The sequence below is a fragment of the Podarcis bocagei genome (genome assembly GCF_964188305.1).
Source record: "Podarcis bocagei genome assembly, chromosome: 9".
Classification (NCBI taxonomy): domain Eukaryota; kingdom Metazoa; phylum Chordata; class Lepidosauria; order Squamata; family Lacertidae; genus Podarcis; species Podarcis bocagei.
Window position 1 is genome coordinate 81,221,413 of NC_138134.1, and position 22,679 is coordinate 81,244,091.

The 22,679-nt window shown below is 45.3% G+C and overlaps 1 protein-coding gene across 5 annotated transcripts in view; it reads right to left on the bottom strand.

The window, feature by feature from the left end:
* Positions 1-22,679, bottom strand: part of LOC308594847 (maestro heat-like repeat family member 5) — a 62,363-nt gene that overhangs the window by 13,692 nt on the left and 25,992 nt on the right. For all 5 annotated transcript variants that reach the window (XM_081208292.1, XM_081208293.1, XM_081208291.1 and 2 more), the window contains 8 exons: positions 22,292-22,408; positions 15,294-15,413; positions 13,798-13,923; positions 11,262-11,384; positions 4,642-4,721; positions 4,111-4,246; positions 862-957; positions 281-385 (listed from right to left, as the gene is read on the bottom strand). In XM_081208292.1, coding sequence (XP_081064418.1) covers positions 281-385; positions 862-957; positions 4,111-4,246; positions 4,642-4,721; positions 11,262-11,384; positions 13,798-13,923; positions 15,294-15,413; positions 22,292-22,408 — 903 coding nt within the window. The remainder of the gene's footprint in view (positions 1-280; positions 386-861; positions 958-4,110; positions 4,247-4,641; positions 4,722-11,261; positions 11,385-13,797; positions 13,924-15,293; positions 15,414-22,291; positions 22,409-22,679) is intronic.

The following is a 22,679-nucleotide window of genomic DNA, read 5'->3' on the forward strand; positions in this document are numbered from 1 at the left end:
ACTGAAGAGGGGCAGAAGAGTCCTCAGGCCACGCGAGGCTGGAGCAAACAGCTCAGCACCATCCTGGGCCTCTTTTCCTCCCTAGGGAGCCAAGGTTTCCTCTGCCCCTCTCTGCCAGGCGCTGTGATGGGCTCCAGGGGGCACCGTGCCATATGTGGACAAAGGGGGCAATGAGGAGGGGGCTCAGCTGCCCCAGGGCTGTCCCTGCTGGGCTTCTGGCCAGGAGCACGTGAGGAAGAGAGGCCTATTCTGGGCCCAAGGAGACTTTGCTGTTACTTACGTCTGAGTGGAAATGTGTAGCGACGAATTTCAAGAGCTTCATGGCTGTCTCCACAGCATTCTCTCGCACATGGTTGACTTTTGCCTTCATCCAGGGCTCCATGAGCTGGAAGACAAAGGGGAAACTCAGGAAATGTGTCCTGGCTGAAGTCTGGGACTGAAGTTGAAGGTTGCAGACAGCGCTTCTCTTCCGTCAGATTTTGCAGAATTAGCAGAACCAATAATTGGGTGTGTGTTTGTTCCTGTTTGCATATTAGCAGTCACCTCTGCATCTTAGAAAACAAATGATTTATGTCACTAAACATGTCTCTGAACACCCCCTGCCCCCCTTCAGAGATCTGCTTGGCATCCTGTGATGTGTGGCCTAAGTGGAGAGAGCCTGAGAACTAGGAGAGGTGCTAGCACTTGGCAAAGGCACCAGAGCTCCTTCCGCTGCCCCCTCTCTAGCTGCACACCCACAGCATTGTTGCCCAGGGAGGTGGGCAGGCGAGGGGCTCTGGCACCAGCTCCCATGCTGATGAGCATGCAAAGGATCATGCTGCTTGCCTCGCCACCATTGCATTCCTTTGCATTCAGTCATACCTCCATCATGTGCTCCAGCTCACTTGGGCTTCGGTTTTCCAGTAGCAGGGCCTGCAACATTTCTTCAAAGCTGCTGATGGTCTGGAAGTAGAGCCCCTGGAGCAGAAAGAGGCAGCTGCCATTAACCTTGCACAGCCCAACAGAAAAGAGGCATGGGGGCTGTCTCTCTCTCTGTGTGATCTACCTACCTACCTACCCCTTGCTAAGAGTTTGTGGGGTGCAAGACATCCTAAATCCCTGGATACAATAACAGAATGAATCAGGCTTGGGGGGGTTAAACTGTTCCCGGCACTGAACCCCTGGATAAAGTGGTTATGTTAACAATACAAGCCAGGCCAAATTGGTCATCGCTTCCTGAGTGTGGGTCATTCAGGAAACAAAGCCTAGAGAGGTAGTTAGCAGGGAACATAAGCCCAGAGTTGTGATGTGCTGCTGACAAAGCCTGTGACAACTGTAGGAAGGAGTCAGAGAGCAGGGCTGATTTCTGTTTTGGATCCAAAGCTATTGCGCCTACTGGAGAAGCAAGACCTCTGGAGCTCAGGTTGTGTACATGGGTAAATGAACCATATATCATAAAGATAGAAGGGGAAGAAATGGAGGCAGTAAGAGATTTTACTTTCTTGGTTGGGTTCCATAATCACTGCAGATGGTGACAGCAGTCACGAAATTAAAAGACGCCTGCTTCTTGGGAGAAAAGCAATGATAAACCTAGACAGCATCTTAAAAAGCAGAGACATCACCTTGCCAACAAAGGTCTGTATAGTTAAAGCTATGGTTGTCCCAGTATGTATGTATCAGTGGCGTAGCGTGGGGGGTGCAGGGGGGGCCGGCCGCACCGGGCGCAACATCTGGGGGTTAGGGTTAGGGGGTGCAAATCCACGGGTTAGGGGGTGCAAATCCACGGGTTAGGGGGCGCAAATCCACGGGTTAGGGGGCGCAAATTACTTGCCTTGCCCCGGGTGCTGACAACCCACGCTACGCCACTGGTATGTATGTATGTATGTATGTATGTATGTATGTATGTATGTATGTATTATAGTGCTGGAGGAGACTCTTGAGAGTCCCATGGACTGCAAGAAGATCAAACCAATCGATTCTGAAGGAAATCAGCCCTGAGTGCTCACTGGAAGGACAGATCCTGAAGCTGAAGCTCCAATACTTTGGCCACCTCATGAGAAGAGAAGACTCCCTGAAAAAGACCCTGATGCTGGGGAAGATGGAGGGCACAAGGAGAAGGGGACGATGGAGGACGAGGTGGTTGGACAGTGTTCTCGAAGCTACAAACATGAGTCTGACCAGACTGCGGGAGGCAGTGTGTCAGAGCTGCTTCAAGATCCTAGCTCACAGAGGATCACGCTAGCCAGCGGTCATTAAGTAAAAGTCTTTATTGAGTTACAGTTTCCATTCCCAAGCTGCTGCGTGCAACTCTACGTCTAATGGCTAGATCGGCGAAGCTCCGTCTGAGTCTCCGCCCCTTGTGCACCAACTTAATATCCTAGCCCTGCTCCACCTTTTCCGCCTGACTGCTCTCCTCTGGGTCCCTCTGCCCCCCGGGGTCTCTTCCTTCCGGGATTCTTCTGACGCCGACCCCCCGGAACTCCCTGTCTCCTTGCGCCGGGCTTTAGGACCTGGCTCCCTTTCCTGGCTGCCTACTGCGTCACTTTCCTGTGCATTTGAACTTGGCGCGCGCGCCCAACCTTCCACTTTCCGTCTGACCGTTTCTTCGCTCCCCGATGGAGGTGTGGCCACCCCTGACTCGTGCCCTCCCCCCTGTTGCGAGCTGCCAGCGCTTGATCTCTGGCGCTCCTCCTCTTCCCTGCTCTCTGGCTGTGACGCTGGTCCCGATTTCCAACTGCTCTCCTCTGAGTCCCCTCTGGCTCTATCTTCCTGGGGTGTCCCCCTAGGCTCCCCCCTTGCCCTGACCACTGGTGCTCCTTTCTGTGAATCTTCTGATTCACTGGAAAGACTCGGAGATCTCGGGTCGTCGTCATCACTCATCTTTTCTTCTGCCTCCTCCCCCTCGCTCTCTGTTTCCTCCCTTGCCCTTGCCTCTGCTCCTGAACCCCTGACACAGTGGAAGACAGGAGTGCCTGGCGTGCTCTGGTCCATGGGGTTACGAAGAGTCGGACACGACTAAATGACTAAACAACAACAACAAATCATAAAGACGCCATAGACTTTGCTGTGCCTCATTTCCAAAAGGAAACACAAGCCTTGTAGAAGCCTCAGGACCCTGGAGTCTCACACCAGAGAGATAAAACAGCCTGACTGACACCCACCCCCCTTGCCACATGGGGTTGGGGCCTGGTCATTATCCCAAGAAGTCATTTCTCTGCCTGGACTAGCCAGAGTAGAGGAGGAAAAGGTAAGGGGCGTCTGGGTGTTGGCTCCTTTCTGCCAGCTCTTTGACTACGGAGGGCGAGAGAGCTGGAGCAGGCCTCTCCCCACCCAATAAGCACACTGCAGCTCCATGCCACCCACAAAGCAGCCATATCGAGACCATTCTGCACAGAGAAGGAGCTTCTCAATTCACTGATGGAGCCTGGAGCAGTTTCGTGTGCTCTGGTGTTGGTGGCGGATGGGCGGGCGTGAGGGGGGAGATGCAGTGGGGCAGCACAGCTCCCCATGTTTCCTGTCCTGCACCCATGAGGAGCCCTTGAAATGAAGATTGATCCAAATGCCAAGTTCTAAAATGGCAGCCAAGATGCTGCCAGGGCCGCATCCAGAGGGTGCTGTCAGAAGGCCCCTTTCCTGTGTGGGGAGAGATCTGCTCCTTCAGCACAAGCACTTTCATCCATTGGGCTGGTGGCCACTGCCAGACAACTACTGACAAGTTTTAAACAGTAAAATGCAGCTAAAAGCAATTGGTACAAAGAGAAAATAAGCCGACCAGTACAAAAACATTACAAAACCACCCCAAGCCAGCACAAGGTCAAAACCCAGCAGGGTGAAAAGCCAGGCAGCTCAAGGAGCTGCAGTATCAGTCAAAGAGGCCAGGCAAGGCAGAGCCTGGGGGGCGCACCCCATAAGCACCTGGGGCATGACGGCCAGAAGCACCATGCTCAGCCCTGGGAATGCAATGGCAGCAGCCAATGGGAAGTGGAGGCATGCAAACAGACGTGCATAAATTTGCATGCACAGTTGGTTGGGATTTGCCAGATCTCTCATCTGCTCATTGCAAATTCCAGGGCAGTTCTCATCCGGAAACTATGTTGCAATGCAAGTGAGACGGCAAAGGGAAGGGCTTACTTTGACGCTGGCTGCCTGCTCATCTGCCGCAATTTGCCCTTCCAGGAGCTCCAAGGGGGCCAAGCAAAACATGCTTTGGAAGGAGGCACAGAGGAGACTGGTCTTCTTCTCTGCCTCAAGGGGAGGCTTCAGTTTGCTGAGGAAAAAGAAACACACCTGAGATTAATCTGCGGCAGCAAATGGTGAAATGATGGTTGTGCTCAAGTCGACTGAGTCACATCCTTCAATTCACGTCCACATCAGTCCGACAAAGGCACCTTGGGGCTCCTAAGCACCCTGCAGCTGCAGTCAAGGATGGTAGCAAGGGAGGGAACCCCTCAGCTCTGAGGACACGTGCCTGGCATGTAGAAGGCTTGATCTCCAGCATCTTCCCTCTGAGGTTGCCAGGGGCCCCTCCCCTCTGCCTGAGCCCATGCAGAGGCTGCTTGGGCTACTGTCTCGGCCAGGACCCACTCAGCACATCCCCCCTTCCACTCTCAGTCAGGGGAGCAGCTCTGAATTTTAACCCCCCCAGCATCGTTTTGCCCCTACCTGAGTTGTGTCACGATGTACATGGCATCTTGGCGCACGGTGTCCGTCAGGGCATGGATGGGCTCTCTCTCAATCAGCACCTGTCAGTCATTGCAGGGACACAGTGTGAGTGGCGTCACAGAGCATGGCAGGCACACTGGCAGGCAAACCCAGAACTGCTCTGCCACCTCAAGAGACCAGCTTCTGGGCAAGCAGCCTCCACCAAACAACCCCACCCTCAATGTAAAATAAATATTAATCATGGAGCTGGGCAGGGCCTTGGCAGGTGCTTCATGGTGCCACTTGGGAGGACATTGATTTGGTGGAAAACCAAGTATCTAATTCCCCTGGGAATTAGTTGGGGAGGGGGTAGGCTGTATGTGTGAGCCCCCTTCTAATTCCTGGATCCAGCACAGATTAAATTCCTGCCACAGCCAGGCTAGCTTCTTGGTGAGGTAATGTCCCTCTATGTATGGGCCACTAAGGTAACAAGGGAAGTGGCTCTGTGCCATAAGACAAATGGGTGAGCCCCCTTCCCTCAACTCACTGCTAGTTAAAAGAATGAGGCCAGAGTTGGGTGTTGAGTTATGTGAAGCAAGGCAGCAGGCTGGGAAGGCAGAAAGTCAGAGCCATGCCTGATTTCTGTTAGGATCCAAGGCTGTGGCAAACCTGTGACAGCTGTAGAAAGGAGTCAGAGAACATGGCTAATTTCTGCTTTGGATCCAAAGTTGTTGCGCCTATGGGAGAAGCAAGACCTTTGGGAGTGTTAATGCTGTAAACCTGTCCATTGTAGGCAAGACCTTTGGGAGTGTTAATGCTGTAAACCTGTCCATTGTCAAGAATTTTTGGACTTTTGGCAACAGGAGCCTGAGAAGGAAGAATTCAAGATAGTGGCTGCTTTTAGATTGGGCAGAAGACAAAACAGAAAGAAACCAAGGGACTGTCTGATAACTCTAAGATCAAAAGAAGAAAGAGATAAAATACTGAATTTGCATTTTCAAAGAACTTTGGAAATTGAAATTTTTTTTGTGGAGATCTTTAAGGACATACCTAAGTATATTTTGGTTGTAAGAACTTACTACAAAGACCTGGTTGACCTACTGAGAAAGAACAGAATACCCTTCAGGTGGGAATTTCCTCAAGTCCTATCTTTTAAATATAAGGGAAGGAAAATAAGAATAAAATCAGTGAGTGACAAGGATCAATTTCTACAAGACAACGAGGAAGATCTTCTGAAAGGAGTGGTTGAAGAGGAACCAACCCCAGCAGTAAAAGAAGTAATAGATATTGTAAACTTATCATTTGGACTGAAATCACAGACTGACGACGAACATCTACTCGGAGCAGTAGTAGGGGAAAGTAAATAACCGCAAGATGGCTCTGCAACTTCTAAGTTGGAATTGTAACGGTTTGAACCTTCCTCGAAAAAGGACAAATGTGTTTCATATATTGAAAAAAGAACAATTGGACTTGATTTGTTTACAAGAAACACATGTGACGAGGCTACACAGAAAACTACTTATCAATAAAAGATTAAAATTAAAAAAATCCTTCCAGTAGCACCTTAAAGACCAACTAAGTTAGTTCTTGGTATGAGCTTTCGTGAAGTGTGCATGCACACGAAAGCTCATACCAAGAACTAACTTAGTTGGTCTTTAAGGTGCTACTGGAAGGAATTTTTTTTATTTTGACTATGGCAGACCAACACGGCTACCTATCTGTAACTGGAACAATAAAAGATTAGGACAAGAATTTATTTCATCTGACAAAGTTAAGAAAAGAGGAGTTGTGATTTATGCAAAAGAAAAATTATCACCTAAATTGATGTTTAAAGATGAACAAGGAAGATTTCTGGCAATTGAAATTCAAGTTCAAGGAGAAAATTTGTTGATCGTGGGAATTTATGCACCAAACGAGGGAAAATCTGAATTCTTTAAGAAGTTGCATGAGATCTTACTGGATTACTGGATTACTGGATTATAATTTAATTTTGATGGGAGACATGAACGGAGTAGTATCTACAAATATGGACAAAGCACAAAGACAGGTAGTGACATTTGGAGAACAAAGAACCCTCTCAAGAGAGAGGGAACTTTCTTTTCTGAAGCTATGATGACATGGACTAGAATCGACCAAATATGGGTTACTAGTGGGATGGCACCAAAGATAAAGAAAGTGGAAATCTGCCCAAAAACGTGCTCCGACCATAACGCTGTAAAGATGGAGATGAAGTTAACAACAGCTGGCTCCTTCTGAGGATGAATGACACCTTATTTAGAGATGAAAAGATCTAAAAAGGCCCAAAAAACTTTGAGAGACTATTTCGAAATAAATTTAAAAACATGTTGAAAAAAGAGTAATCTGGGACGCAAGTTAAGCTGTTATGCGAGGATTTTTGATACAACAAAACACAATAAAGAAGAGAAGTCAAAATGAAAAAAGGACATGATTTTGGAAAGGATAAAAGAAGGAGAAAAGAAATTGAGATCTAAGCCAAAGTCCCAAGAGATTTTGAGAGAAATTAAGTTATACCAGACGCAATACATGGAATTGATGAATCAAGAAATAGAATGGAAGATTAAACAAATGAGACAAAGGACATTTGAATCTGCAGATAAATGTGGTAAACCTTTGGCTTGGCAATTGAAGAAAAGACAAAAATTTAACACGGTCACAAGCCTAGAGGTTGAAGGAAAGAATATCTACAAGCCAAACGAGATTAGAAACTGCTTCCAGAACTATTTCAAAAAATTATATTCGCAAGGGCCGCAGAAAGAAGGGGATATAGATGAGTTTCTAAAGAAATACGGATTACAAAAAATTTCTTTTCAAAGCAAAATGGATTTGAACCAGAAAATAACTGAACAAGAGATAGAAGGTGCCATTCAGAACATGCAACTAGGCAAATCTCCAGGACCAGATGGGTTGACTTCCAGATATTATAAAGCCTTGAAGGAGTGGTTAATACAACCTCTGAAGGAAGTCTGTAACGAAATTTTAGAGGGGGAAAAGGCACCAGAATCGTGGAAAGAAGCATATATTACACTCATACCGAAAACAGAGACTGAAAAGACTCAGCTTAAGAACTACCGCCCTATATCATTACTTAATGTGGATTACAAAATTTTTGCAGACATTTTGGCAAAAAGATTGAAAAAAGTATTGATGGAAGAGATTCATAAGGACCAAGCAGGCTTTCTCCCAAGAAGACACTTGTCAGATAATGTGAGGAATATAATAGATATTTTGGAACTATTAGAGGTGAATATAAACACTAAAGCAGTGCTGATATTTGTGGACGCGAAGAAAGCCTTTGACAACATTTCTTGGAGTTTTATGAAGAAGAATCTACATGGGATGGGGGTAGGCCAAGGATTTGGGAATGGTATGGATGCAATATATTCTGAACAGAAGGCTAGGCTAATTGTAAATAATGTGGTAACGGAAGAATTTAAAATAGAAAAAGGGACACAACAGGGGTGCCCAATTTCCCCACTGCTTTTTATATCAGTCCTGGAGGTTTTGCTAAATATGATTAGAAGAGATCAGCTGGTTAAGGGGGTACAGGTCAGAGCTAAACAGTACAAATTGAGGGCATTTGCAGATGACTTGGTACTTACTCTACAAGAGCCAGACACTAGTACGAAAAGAGTTTTAGAATTAATTCAAGAATTTGATCAAGTCGCAGGATTTAAACTTAATAAACGAAAAACTAAGGTATTGGAGAAAAATTTAACAGCTACAGAAAGGGAGAGGTTTCAGAACGAAACAGGTTTAACTGTGGTCAAAAAGGTGAAATACTTGGGGATTAACATGACAGCTAAGAATGTGAATTTATTTAAAGATAATTATGAGAAATGCTGGACAGAAGTAAAAAAGGATCTAGAAACATGGTCAAATTTGAAGCTTTCCTTGTTAGGCCAAATTGCTGTTATTAAGATGAATGTACTGCCTAGAATGTTATTTTTATTTCAAGCATTGCAAATCGTGGACAAGATGGATTGTTTCAAGAGGTGGCAGAAAGATATTTCGAAGTTTGTCTGGCAGGGCAAAAAACCCAGAATAAAATTTAAGATTTTAACTGATGTAAAGGAAAGAGGGGGATTTGCCCTGCCGGACTTTAAACTTTATTATGAATCAGGAGCTTTTTGCTGGATGAAAGACTGGCTGCTTCTTGAGAACACAGACATTTTGGATTTGGAAGGGTTCAACAATGTATTTGGATGGCATGCATATTTATGGTATGACAAGGTTAAAGCGCATAAAGCTTTTAAAAATCATATTGTTAGGAAAGCATTATATAATGTTTGGATTAGATATAAAGATTTGTTAGAAAACAAAACCCCAAGGTGGTTGTCGCCAATGGAAGCAAAAGCTGTGAAAAAGCTCAATATGGAGGCCAAATGGCCGAAATATTGGGAAATTCTGGAACAGGAGGGAGATAAATTGAAACTACAGAGCTTTGAGAAATTGAAGGTTAAAGTACGAGATTGGCTCCATTACTATCAAATAATGGAGGTTTATAAACAGGACAGGAAAACTGGCTTCCAGGTGGAGAAATCAAAATTAGAAACAGAACTGTTAGAACCCAATACTAAGAACTTGTCAAGAATGTACAACTTACTGCTGAAATGGAACACACAAGATGAGACAGTGAAATCGGCTATGATAAAGTGGGCACAAGACATTGGTCATAACATTATGTTTGCTGACTGGGAACAGTTGTGGACCACCGGCATAAAATTTACGGCATGTAATGCCTTAAGAGAGAATATTATGAAAATGATTTACAGGTGGTACATGACCCCAGTCAAGCTTGCAAAAATTTACCACTTGCCTGATAACAAATGTTGGAAATGTAAAGAAACTGAAGGTACTTTTTTTCACCTTTGGTGGACATGCCCGAAGATTAAGGCTTTCTGGGAAATGATATATAATGAAATGAAAAAGGCACTTAAATGTACTTTTCCTAAGAAACCAGAGGCCTTTCTCTTGGGCATTGTAGGCCAATTGGTGTCAAAGAAAGATAGAACTTTTTTTATGTACGCTACAACAGCAGCAAGAATACTCATCGCAAAGTATTGGAAGACACAAGAGCTACCCACTCTGGAAGAATGGCAGATGAAGGTGATAGACTACATGGGACTGGCTGAAATGACTGGCAGAATCCGAGACCAGGGGAAAGAGACTGCGGAAGAAGATTGGAAGAAATTTAAAATTTATCTCAAGAAATATTGTAAAATTAATGAGTGCTAAAATGTTGTGGTTATAGAAAGTAAGGGATTACAACTGAAAAAGTTTAAGTAAAAGAAAAGGAAAGGAAACGATTAGATGAAATTAAGGGGAAGGATTTGCTGAAACAAATTTGGAAATTGGAATGCAGAAAGGGAAGTCAGTGAAATAAGTTTTAAGAAAATTGGATATGAAATTATACATGTTTGTTTTTTGTGTTTGTATGTTTGTATTGTGTATTGTGTATTGTTTGTGTTAATATAAATTGTGAAAATCCAATAAAAATTTATATATATATATAAATAAACCTGTCCATTGTAGGCTCAGGTTGTATATATGTGTAAATAAACCAAATATCCTACAGACACCCCAGTCTCTGCTGTTCCTCATTCCAAGGAAACCAAATCCTGGGTAAGCACCTGGAACCTCTAGAATCTCTCACTGTTCAGAGATTAGGGTTTCATACAACAATATGGACTAAACATTACACTCAGATTCCTCTTTAAATGTGGGGTTGATGACCTCCTCAGGACTTTGGTCCCATGAAGGCAGGAGTGGGCAAGTTACACAGATCTTGAGTAGGCAATATGGAAGCATGATCCCTCTCAACTACGGACAAATGAAGGCTGATAGCTAATGGAAGCAGAAGGTAACCTCAGGGAGCTCATGCAAGTGAAAAACCTATTCATAAATTTGCATTGCATTATACTGTAAATGAACTTTAGGGAGATGGAGGAGAGTCCACCACCTCCCAAGGTGGTCCATTCCCTGTCAAAAAGTTCTTCCTACTGTTTATTCAGAATCTCCTTTCTTATAACTTGAATCCATTGGTTTGGGTCCTGTCCTCTGGAGCAGCAGAAAACACCCCAAGTCCCTCTTCCATGTGACAGCCCTTGAGATATTTGAAGGCGGCTATCTTGTCACTTCTGTCTTCTATTTTCCGGGCTAAACACACTCAACTCCCTCAACCATTATTCATAAGGTTTGGTTTCCTGACCCTTGATCATCTTGGTCACCCTCCTCTGAACATGTTCTAGCTTGTCAATATCCTTCCTGAGTTGTGGCACCCAGATGTGGACCGGGGACTCCTGGTGGGGTCTTACCATGGCAGAACAGAGTAGCACTGTGACTTCTCTTGATCACTTGCAACAAACAACCTGTGAGCTGGACAGAGCTGGCCCAAATCAGCCCAGTGAACTTTATGGGTTTGGGTTGTGTGCTGCCCCAAACTGTCTCTGGATCAGCGGCCAGGCACTGGGCAGAGACTTGGTGAGGACCACCACTGCGATGATCAGGGAGGATGCTTCCTCAGACCACCAGCTTATAGGTGTAGCAAGTCTAGAGAAGCAACCAGATTAGTCTGTTCACTTACTACAGGTTTCTGGGTACGGAGTCTGCAGCTGACTTACTATCAGGCATTCCACAAGGGGGGATTTCATGTACACTCGAAGGCTGTGTGCTTTTCCTGTTGCAGAAACGGCCTCAAGGAACATCAGCACCGCAATCAAAAAGGTTTTCTTCAGGCTTATGGTCTAAACCCAAACCCAGAGCAAAAAACAGACACTCGTTATCAGACAATGCTGAACCCTTATGTAAGCCTCTTTTGTAGGCAAGATATTCTCTAGCAGGGGTGGCCAGCTCTCAAGAGGCTGTGATCTACTTTCTGAATTAAAATCTGGCAGTGATCTACCCCCATTTTTTTGGGGGGGGGTGGTGGTGGTTCAGCTTATAGTTGTTGAGCTTCTGTGGGAGGAGCCAGTGATCTACCAGTAGATCATGATCCACCTGTTGGATGTGCCTGTTTTATAGAATAAGTGCACAGTTTGCAAAGTTCAAACAACCAATTAAGCTATTTAGACAACTTTTGATCAGGTAAAAAGTTCTCCCCCCTTTTAACCAGGGAACAGATATTTTAATGGAACATTTAGTACAACTTCTTTTGAAGAAGTGCAAATAGCAAGCACCCTTTCAAGAGAGGCCTTCATTGTCGGTTCTTTGGCATGTATGTCTGCTATTATTTGGATACCAGTTGAAAGCACATTTAAACCTGTTTGGGTCATAAATTGGCTCTGGGATTCAACTGTTCTCTTGTTATGCTGGTTTGCTATGCTGCTTCTCATGCAATTTTTAGAGGTGTCATTGCTGGCTTTGGATGTACTTTGGATGTTGTGTCCCATGCCAGGCTCCTTGAGAAGGAAGAGCAATATATAAATGAATAAAGTCTCTTTTAAGGTGATGCCTTTTATAGCATACACATTGCTATCTGGCATCAGGATTTCCAATTCATGTAGTTAACCAAGTAAAATTAACTATTGTCTGAAAGCCCTAAAAGACCTGTTGAAATAAAGGGAACAAGAAAATACGTTCTTCATTTGAAAAGAGCCAGTGCGAGTAATGTAGAGGCCATGTTTGTGGCTGATGCAGCCAGTTATTTGTGGCAGTGAAAATCAAACGAGGAGCTGCTCAGAATTTGGGGGAAAGTGCCCAGGTTGAACTGGTGAATGAACAAACGGGGAGGCAATGAGGTGCAGCTTCAATGTCTCACCAGAAGAATGTCTGGCACCTCAGCTGCTGAGCATGGAGCCAGTGTTTCCTTTGAGCTTTTCCCTCAACCCACCCAGAGCCCTAGCCAGCAGTCAGCTCAATCCCTATTGATGTATTACTACTACTACAATTTATATACCACCCTTTATCAAACGGTCCCAGGGCGGTGTACAACATTAAAAACACATTTTTTGCTTCAATGGGCATTATGTTACACTTCCTTGCACTGAACCTGCTATGGCAACTGCTAGTTCTGACTCCAAAGGTATTTAACTGGTAGCAGCTGCCCTGGAGGTTGATCTGTTTTCCAGACACAGTTCAAGATGCTGGTTTCTACCCACAGATCCCTCAAGGTCAGGGGACCCTCTTATTTCTGCCCATGCCTCCTCCCCCCATGCCACAGCCTTCTCCTGAGATTTAAGCTCCACTAAGGAGGCCCTGCAGCAAGTGTCACCTGGTTTGCATGCTGCCAGATTCCCCAAGCTCTGGCATCTCCATGAACCCGGTTCTCTTCCACACTTCTGGAAGCAGACCCAGACCTGCCCTTGCTGTTGAGATTAAAGTCTGCATATCTCTGTGCAGCTGTTTATTGGTTGATTTTGCTCTTACTGGATTTTTGGTTTTAGGAACTTAAAAAGCTGCCTTATATATGCCGAGTCAGACTGATCAATATTGTGAACCTTACCAGTAAGGAGTTATGAGCTGGTTGCTCCAAGCTCAGAACATGTAGTTGAAACAAGTTACCTTAGTGTGTCTGCACAAATAATTTAGAAACATTCACTACTCTGGAACCTAAGTTGTACTGCCTGTGTTTTCTAACTGCTGAGTGGAAAAGCACATGAACCTGACCTTTGAAAAGTTTGTAAAAATATCATTTTTAACCTACTAAACATGTGGTCTCTTACTATGCTAAGGGAAGAGAGGAGCAATATAGAAGAGGATGTTTTAAAGGTCTAAGAGCCTATACTTCCACACATTACTTTTTTGCATATGTTGTGATTTTAAATTTCTGCTGGGTTTCTCTCACCAAAGAGTACTTGCTCCAAAACTTGATCTTGGCTTCCAAGGCACTCTTTTTTATATACCTATATAAATCTCCTTTAAGCAGAGGTTGGATGCTCATCTCTCAGGGACACGTTCGTTGAGATTCCTGCATAGCAGCAGGTGGACTAGAGAACCCTTAGGATCCCTTCCAACTCTACAATTCTATTATTCTAATTGGTATAGAAAAGTTATGAAATAAAATAAATCCTGCCCTTCCCAGGTCAGAAAACACATCATTGATACAGAATTAAAAACCATCACCTGAAAACATTTAAAACATCCGAAATACAGCAATTTGTTGATACACAGTGCATAACACCATTCTCTTTATCGTAAAGGCAAAAATGGCCACAATACCATTGGGCTGATGGTGCAATACTCAATCAATTTGGAGAGAATCAGGTCCACTCTCGGGAGAACTTCATCTTTGATTCCCAGGGCCACCTGCCCGTAGCAGAGCAGAAGGGTGTTCCACTTGAAGTCCTGGGGGAGGGGGAGACAGTCAGTCTTGCCAGGATCCTGTCCAGCATTACAGGGAAGCCAAAGTCAGTGGGATTGCCCTCCTTCTATCATTCCCCCAAAGGTCCTTCCCTTCACTCAAGCAGCAGAGAGTTTGACTTTCTTTTTTGAGAAGACAAGATTCCTGGAATCCCTGCAGACAGAGGTGGCTCCTTAGTGCCCGCTTAGTGGAGAACGAGGTCAGAGGCCTCCCTGGTGAGACTGTGGAAAGTTCTGCAGCAGCCTCTCTGACTGCAGGCGGAGGTGGGAGTGGAGAATGACATGAATCAGCACAGTGCTGAATTCAGGGTGGTGAGGGCAGCTGCCTTGCGTGTCCAATGCATCCTGCAGGCACTCTGGGAAAGGCCAAGGATCTTGCCTTCTCTGTCCAGCCTTGGGGCCATGATGAGCCAGAGGTCACCAGGAGGGACCACGCAAAGCCTCCATTACAGGACTTGCCACACTTGCTTTTTTCTAATAAAGTATTTATTGAAGTTTAGACATTGCAAAAAAATAAAAAATAAAAAAAGATATGAGCAATAAACAATTACAAAGCCTCAAAAACAAAAATAAATACAGTAGTACAAAACATCAACAATACAAAAAGAAAAAGAAAAGAAAGCAAATACATTTTAAAAAAAGGAAAAACCCAAAAGAGAACAAACAAACATACAAAAGAACCACATATTTTCATATCCTTATCTTTCATTTGCTTATTTCCTCAACTTCCTCACACCTCCTTTTTTGTATTCTAGTTCAATTAAATATTCCAGCAAGTCCTTTCCCTCTTTCACAAATTTAGTTCCATGATTTAACTTAACGCAATTTTAGACTTAAATTTACATCTTTACCCAATATCAATCTATTCATACTTGATTCTTTATAATATTTCTGGACTTGCCACACTTGCTTAAGGCAGTCTCATATGTTCTGGAGTCATTGCGACACAGAGAGACATTGCCAAACAGAGTGGAGCAGAGCAAGGAGTTTGGGAAGCCACAGACAGCAGCAAGGAGGACCCAATGGTAATCAAGCACTTTTGCCCCATGCAACTAATGGGAGACAATGCAGAAGTCGCCTCACCCTCCCTGAGAACCAATGAGAACACCAGACTTTGGCTGTGTCACGAGCAGTAGGCTCGTACTGTAACCAGTAGGCTAGTTTTCGCAGAAGTACAACATAGCCATGTCCAAGAGAAACTCATAACTTCCATATTTATACTTGGGAATAAAAATTGTTTAATTTCAACAAAATATTTTGTTGTTGAATAATATAAAAAGGAGAGGAAAATACAATACCATGAGCATCTCCCCTCCCCGCTGCCCTGGCAATGTACTACTTTTCTGAAATAATACCTGGCTGCTGCTTTCTGTAGATGTTTCATGGGTGGAATAAGCCTTGCTGAAGTTCTCCAAGGCTTTGAAAACCTCATCAAGGTGGCGAGACGCAGCCAAGCCAACTGCAGAAGCAATGCCCTGAAGGAGGAGGAACCAGCCAAAGGAAACAGGGTAAGGAGGGTGCAGGGTGTGTGCGCACATTGCCCCATCTCTGCACAAGTAGATGAGCCAAACCAGACCATGTTTGTCTAGGGCTATGCAAGTGTCCTGAGTTACACAAAACTCTTCCCTGGGTAGAGGAGCCAGGCAATGGGATTCTCTGAAAGGTTTCAGAAACAGAAGATTACAAATGCAAACATTTTAGGCACTTCAGCAGATCAGCACCCTTGGATGGCAAAGGGCTGCACACGACATAAACAACACGCTAAAGATCTCTGCTAAATCCAATGGCCTTTTAGGATATAATTCTCAGGCAAGTCTCTCAAGGTGACCAAGAGACTGATGGCACTCCAAGGACTAACCCAAAATGTATTGTGACATCAGCATTCATGGATCAGAGGCCACCTTGTCAGAGACATGGAACGGCCACCTAAGCGGGCAAGGAGACCACTTCTGAGGTTGCAGGGTTTGAACTCTATCCAGGTGGCTCTCCACCTGCTCACTGACTGCTCACTTGGTGCACCTGGCAATGAAACTCTGGCCCACAAGATAAAGTATTAGCCTTTCAGATGCCATAGGATTCTTGACCGTTGCAACAGAGCAAACCAACAAATCCACCAGTTCAGACTCCATGATTAGACTTCTTTGCCCTAATATACATCACTTGATACTTGCTTATGTTGAAATGCACCTGCCGTTTTGCTGCCATTTCACTCATTTCACAAACTCTTTCTACAGCTTCTTACAATCCTTTTTAAAAAAAAAAAATCACGCTAAATAACATAGTATCATTGTTCATCACCAAATTTGGCCACCTCACTGCTCACCCCCAACTCTAGATCTTTCATGAACAAGTTAAAAAGCAGAGGTCTCTCCTTTCTTGTAACTTGAATCCATTGGCATAGGCCCTACCCTCCAGAGCAGGAGAAAACCAGCTTGCTCCACCTACTTCCTTCCAATGGGAGAACTGCCTCTGCAAAGTTATTGATCCACAAGGGGACCTTTATCCCATGACTATTGAGCTTACTCAGGGGTTTCTGGGATGCGGCCTTTTATCAAAAGCTTTTTGAAAGCCCAATTGCACAATGTCAACTGAATCACCCCTATCTGTATGCTTGTTACAAAACTCTCAAGGTTTTGTAAACTGTTTGAAGGTTTTCTTACAATCAAGTTGTATAAGAATTGTGTGGGACGGAAATATACAAATAAAAGAATGCTAAAAGGTTAATGAGACAGGACCTAACCTTGCGGAAGCCATGCTGGTTCTGTTTCAACCAGGCTTGTCCTATCTGCTTCATAATTCCACATTTCATAATGCCTTCCACCGGTTTTCCCAGGACGGACATTCATCTAACTGGCCTGTCATTTCCCAGATCTCTTGTGGGCCCCTTTTTGAAAACTGGTGATCCATCAGCTACTCATTTCCCATTGCCTTGCCCTTCAGAGAACTCCCTTCTGCTGGTCCTGTGGACAAGGAGGAGGCTGGAAACCTCTCACCTTTTGCTTTCCTCTTGGATTACTGAGCTGTGCCAATGGCCCGGCATCAGCCTTGGGCCCCCAGGGATGTGTCCAGGCCCTTGTGATCATGTCAGATTGGGCAGGAAATCAGGTGACAGATGTCCCAGGGGAGCCAACTCAAAGGCATTTCTTCCCCCCCACACTCAGGGACAAGCAAAGCTCAAATTCTTTCACCTGGTCAGTGAAATGCCCTGAGGATGGGTGCTCCTCTTTCTCCTCTGGGCCTCCCCACCTGCATTTCCCACGCCAGCCCAGCCCCCTATTCCCTGCCTCAGAAAGTGCAACACTTCACAGGCTGCTCTCCTTCTCCTGACCCACACTTCGCCCTCAGGTTCAAGCTGGGCCAGCAAGGACAGCATGAGGATGTGGGGCTTGTCTACAAATGCAACGATGGAGCCCCTTTCATAGAATCATAGAATCATAGAATCATAGAATCATAGAGTTGGAAGAGACCACATGGGCCATCGAGTCCAACCCCCTGCCAAGCAGGAAACACCATCAGAGCACTCCTGACATATGGTTGTCAAGCCTCTGCTTAAAGACCTCCAAAGTAGGAGACTCCACCACACTCCTTGGCAGCAAATTCCACTGTCGAACAGCTCTTACTGTCAGGAAGTTCTTCCTAATGTTTAGGTGGAATCTTCTTTCTTGTAGTTTGGATCCATTGCTCCGTGTCCGCTTCTCTGGAGCAGCAGAAAACAACCTTTCTCCCTCCTCTATGTGACATCCTTTTATATATTTGAACATGGCTATCATATCACCCCTTAACCTCCTCTTCTCCAGGCTAAACATGCCCAGCTCCCTTAGCCGTTCCTCATAAGGCATCGTTTCCAGGCCTTTGACCATTTTGGTTGCCCTCCTCTGGACACGTTCCAGTTTGTCAGTGTCCTTCTTGAATTGTGGTGCCCAGAACTGGACACAGTACTCCAGGTGTGGTCTGACCAGAGCAGAGTACAGTGGCACTATTACTTCCCTTGATCTAGATGCTATACTCCTATTGATGCAGCCCAGAATTGCATTGGCTTTTTTAGCTGCCGCGTCACACTGTTGGCTCATGTCAAGTTTGTGGTCAACCAAGACTCCTAGATCCTTTTCACATGTACTGCTCTCAAGCCAGGTGTCACCCATCTTGTATTTGTGCCTCTCATTTTTTTTGCCCAGGTGCAATACTTTACATTTCTCCCTGTTAAAATTCATTTTGTTTGTTTTTGCCCAGTTCTCTAATCTGTCAAGGTCGTTTTGAAGTGTGATCCTGTCCTCTGGGGTGTTAGCCACCCCTCCCAGTTTGGTGTCATCTGCAAATTTGATCAGGATGCCCTTGAGTCCATCATCCAAGTCGTTGATAAAGATGTTAAATAAGACCGGGCCCAAGACAGAACCCTGTGGCACCCCACTAGTCACTCTTCTCCAGGATGAAGAGGAACCATTGATGAGCACCCTTTGGGTTCGGTCAGTCAGCCAGTTACAAATCCACTGAGTGGTAGCAGAGTCAAGACCGCATTTTACCAGCTTCTTTACAAGAATATCATGGGGCACCTTGTCAAATGCCTTACTGAAATCAAGGTAGGCTATATCCACTGAGTTCCCTTCATCTACCAGGCTTGTAATTCTGTCAAAAAATGAGATCAGGTTAGTCTGACATGACTTATTTTTCAGAAATCCATGCTGACTATTGGTGATCACAGCATTCCTTTCTAGGTGCTCACAGACTGTTTGCTTAATGATCTGCTCCAGAATCTTCCCTGCTATTGATGTCAGACTGACTGGGCGGTAATTATTTGGGTCCTCTCTTTTCCCCTTTTTGAAAATAGGGACAACATTTGCCCTCCTCCAGTCTGCCGGGACTTCGCCTGTTCTCCAGGATTTCTCGAAGATGACTGCCAGTGGTTCTGAGATCACATCTGCCAGTTCTTTTAATACTCTTGGATGCAGTTCATCTGGCCCTGGAGACTTGAATACATCTAAACTAGCCAAATATTCTTGTACTATCTCCTTAGTTATTCTGGGCTGTGTTTCCTTTGCTGAATCATTTGCTCCAAATTCTTCAGGTCGGGCATTGTTTTCTTTATCGGAGAAGACTGAGGCAAAGAAGGCATTGAGGAGTTCAGCCCTTTCTGTGTCCCCTGTTTGCATTTCACCATCTTCTCCTCTGAGTGACCCCACTGTTTCTTTGTTCTTCCTTTTGCTACGAACATACCCATAAAAGCCTTTTTTGTTGCTTTTAACCTCTCTAGCAAGCCTGAGTTCATTCTGTGCTTTAGCTTTTCTGACTTTGTGTCTACATGTGCTGGCTATTTGTTTGAATTCCTCTTTGGTGGTTTCCCCCCTTTTCCATTTTTTGTACACATCCTTTTTTAATCTTAATTCAGTTAAAAGTTCTTTAGATAGCCACCCTGGCTTCTTTAGGCACCTTCCATGTTTCCGTCTCATTGGTATTGCCTGACGTTGTGCTTTTACTATCTCCCTCTTAACAAACTCCCAGCCATCATGAACTCCCTTTCCTTTTAGTATTGCTGTCCATGGGATCTCACCCAGCACTTCCCTAAGTTTTATGAAGTCGGCTTTCTTAAAGTCAAGAAATTGAGTCCTAGTATGCTTGGCTGCTCCTTTCCGCTGTATAGTAAACTTCAGAAGAGCATGATCACTCGCGCCTAATGATCCTTCCACTTCTACCCCACTAACCAGGTCATCAACATTGGTTAGGACCAGATCTAAAATGGCTGTTCCTCTTGTTGCTTCTCCCACTTTCTGGACAATGAAGTTGTCTGCAAGGCCAGTGAGGAATCTGTTTGACCTTATGCTCTTGGCTGAGTTTGACGTCCAACAAATATCCGGGTAATTGAAGTCCCCCATTACTACTATCTCCCTTCCTTTTGCATGCTTGGCCATCTGTTCCAGGAAGGCATCATCTATGTCCTCCGTTTGGCTTGGGGATCTATAGTAAACTCCCACAATGAGGTCTCTGTTATTCTTCTCTCCCTTAATTTTGACCCAAATGCTCTCACATTGGCTTTGAGGTTCTAAATCTTGGATCTCTTCACAGGTATACACATCCCTGACATATAACGCCACTCCTCCTCCTTTCTTGTCTGGTCTGTTTCTCTGAAATAGATTGTATCCCCCCATTATTACATTCCAATCGTGGGACTTATCCCACCAGGTTTCAGTGATGCCTATTATGTCATATTTAGTTTGCTGTACCAAGAGCTCAAGCTCATCTTGTTTATTTCCCATGCTTTGCGCATTAGTGTACAGACATTGAAGTCCATTAATCATTCCCCCGTGTCTCTTATTTAAGGATTTTTTCCTCCCACCACTAGGTCCGCGTGCTGTTTGCTCCATTTGGTCTATGACATTTGGATGATCATCTTCATTAATTGATAGACTCCTACCTTCAGGAGCACTGTCTCCCTCCCCCACATTAGTCAGTTTAAAGCCCTCCTGATGAGGTTTCTGAGATTTTTGGCAAAAACATTCCTCCCAACCGTTGTGAGGTGCAGCCCATCACTTGCCAGAAGTCCATCTTCAAGAAACTGCAGTCCGTGATCTAAGAATCCAAACCGTTCCTGTTTACACCATTTGCGAAGCCAGCTGTTCACTTCCACTATTTTCCCCTCTCTCCCTGGGCCACGTCGTTCAACTGGGAGGACAGACGAGATGACAATTTGTGCATTTAGTTGCTTCAATTTCCTGCCGAGAGCCTCGTAGTCTCTTTTGATCTTCTGGAGGCTATTGCTTGCAGTGTCATTGGTTCCCACATGAACCAAGAGGAAGGGGTATTTGTCAGTGGGTTTTATGATTCCTTGCAGTCGTTCAGTTACATCTTGGATCTTAGCCCCGGGGAGACAGCACACTTCCCGAGACATCTTGTCAGGCCCACAGATCACTGCTTCTGTTCCCCTCAGTAGGGAATCCCCTATCACCACTACACGCCTCCTCTTGGGTTTGGTCGGGGTTCTTCCGTGAGCTGTCCGTTCCAAGGTCGCCTGCACATTCCCTGAGGACTGACTTTGCTGCTCGTCTTCATATACCTGATCGACTGTAATGAGGGAGAGATCCTCAAATGGAGTCTGCTCTTCGTCTTCCATGCTAGGGGAGAGGACCTCAAAGCGATTGTGTATTTCTAAACAATCAGAGTGAACCCTGGGCCTCCTACTTCTTTGAGTCACGTTTCTCCATATATCTGGCTCCTGTGTTGATGAACTAGCCTCCTTCTCAGGGGAGTCCCCTGTCTCCTCCTTGGTGGGGACGGTGTGCTCTGTTGCTTCCAAGAAGAGCTCCAGCTCTCTAATTCTTTGGAGCGTAGCTACACGTTCCTCCAGTTGCTGGACTTTGTCTTTTAAAAGGGCAATCAACATGCAATTGCTGCAGGTGAAGCTGCCTGCAACCTTTGGCAAGATGGCAAACATTGCGCAGGAATCGCAGGCGACTGCAGCTGTTCCCTCCCCTTCCATCTTGAGATCGTGTTGTTGGGGGTGGCTACAGAGGTCCTCCATCATAAAAAGCTTGAAGACAGGACAAATAACTTCGCCCACAAAAAAAACCTAGGTCTCCCCCAACAAACGTTTGAGACTAGCTCCCCTAAATCTAAAAGAGGGATATAACTGCGCGCGCCGCTAGGCGCGCGCCGCTGCCCTACAAACTCTGATAAGCTCCTCCCACAGCTAATCCCCTGCCTCAACAGAAACCCTGCCCCCTCTGACCTTTACACAGGGAAAACAGCTAATCAGCCACAAGAAACACACACACACACACAAGAAAACCCTTTTTGCTCCTTCTTCAACTGCTGCCCTACAAACTCTGATAAGCTCCTCCCACAGCTAATCCCCTGCCTCAACAGAAACCCTGCCCCCTCTGACCTTTACACAGGGAAAACAGCTAATCAGCCACAAGAAACACACACACACACAAGAAAACCCTTTTTGCTCCTTCTTCAACTGCTGCCCTACAAACTCTGATAAGCTCCTCCCACAGCTAATCCCCTGCCTCAACAGAAACCCTGCCCCCTCTGACCTTTACACAGGGAAAAGAGCTAATCAGCCACAAGAAACACACACACACAAGAAAACCCTTTTTGCTCCTTCTTCAACTGCTGCCCTACAAACTCTGATAAGCTCCTCCCACAGCTAATCCCCTGCCTCAACAGAAACCCTGCCCCCTCTGACCTTTACACAGGGAAAAGAGCTAATCAGCCACAAGAAACACACACACACAAGAAAACCCTTTTTGCTCCTTCTTCAACTGCTGCCCTACAAACTCTGATAAGCTCCTCCCACAGCTAATCCCCTGCCTCAACAGAAACCCTGTTTCCTGGGAGGAGAGCAGCTGCCTTGCCTCACCGTGGCTTCCCAAGGTCCTCTGTGGTGCAAGGCCAGGAGATGGTTGAGCTGCTCCTGGACTAACTGAGAGTCATCTGAGACACGCAGGATGGCCCCATAATACTGATAGAGAAAGACCTGTTGGAAGAAGAGGAAGAAAACAAACATCCACAAGGTCACAGGGAGAGCAGGGGATGAGAACCTGGTGTGGGTATGGGGGTGTGTGTGTGTGGGTGGGTCTGGTTGACTGAGATTTCTTTTCCAAAGCATGTTACAATAGTGTTGTGAGCCTTGGTGGTAGTGGGCTGGGATAGGTGGTATGCCCAAGTCCCTTCTAATTCCTGGATCCAGCAAAGATTCAGTTGTTGGAATAGCCAGGCCAGCTTCTTGGTAAATTAATAGCCCCTAA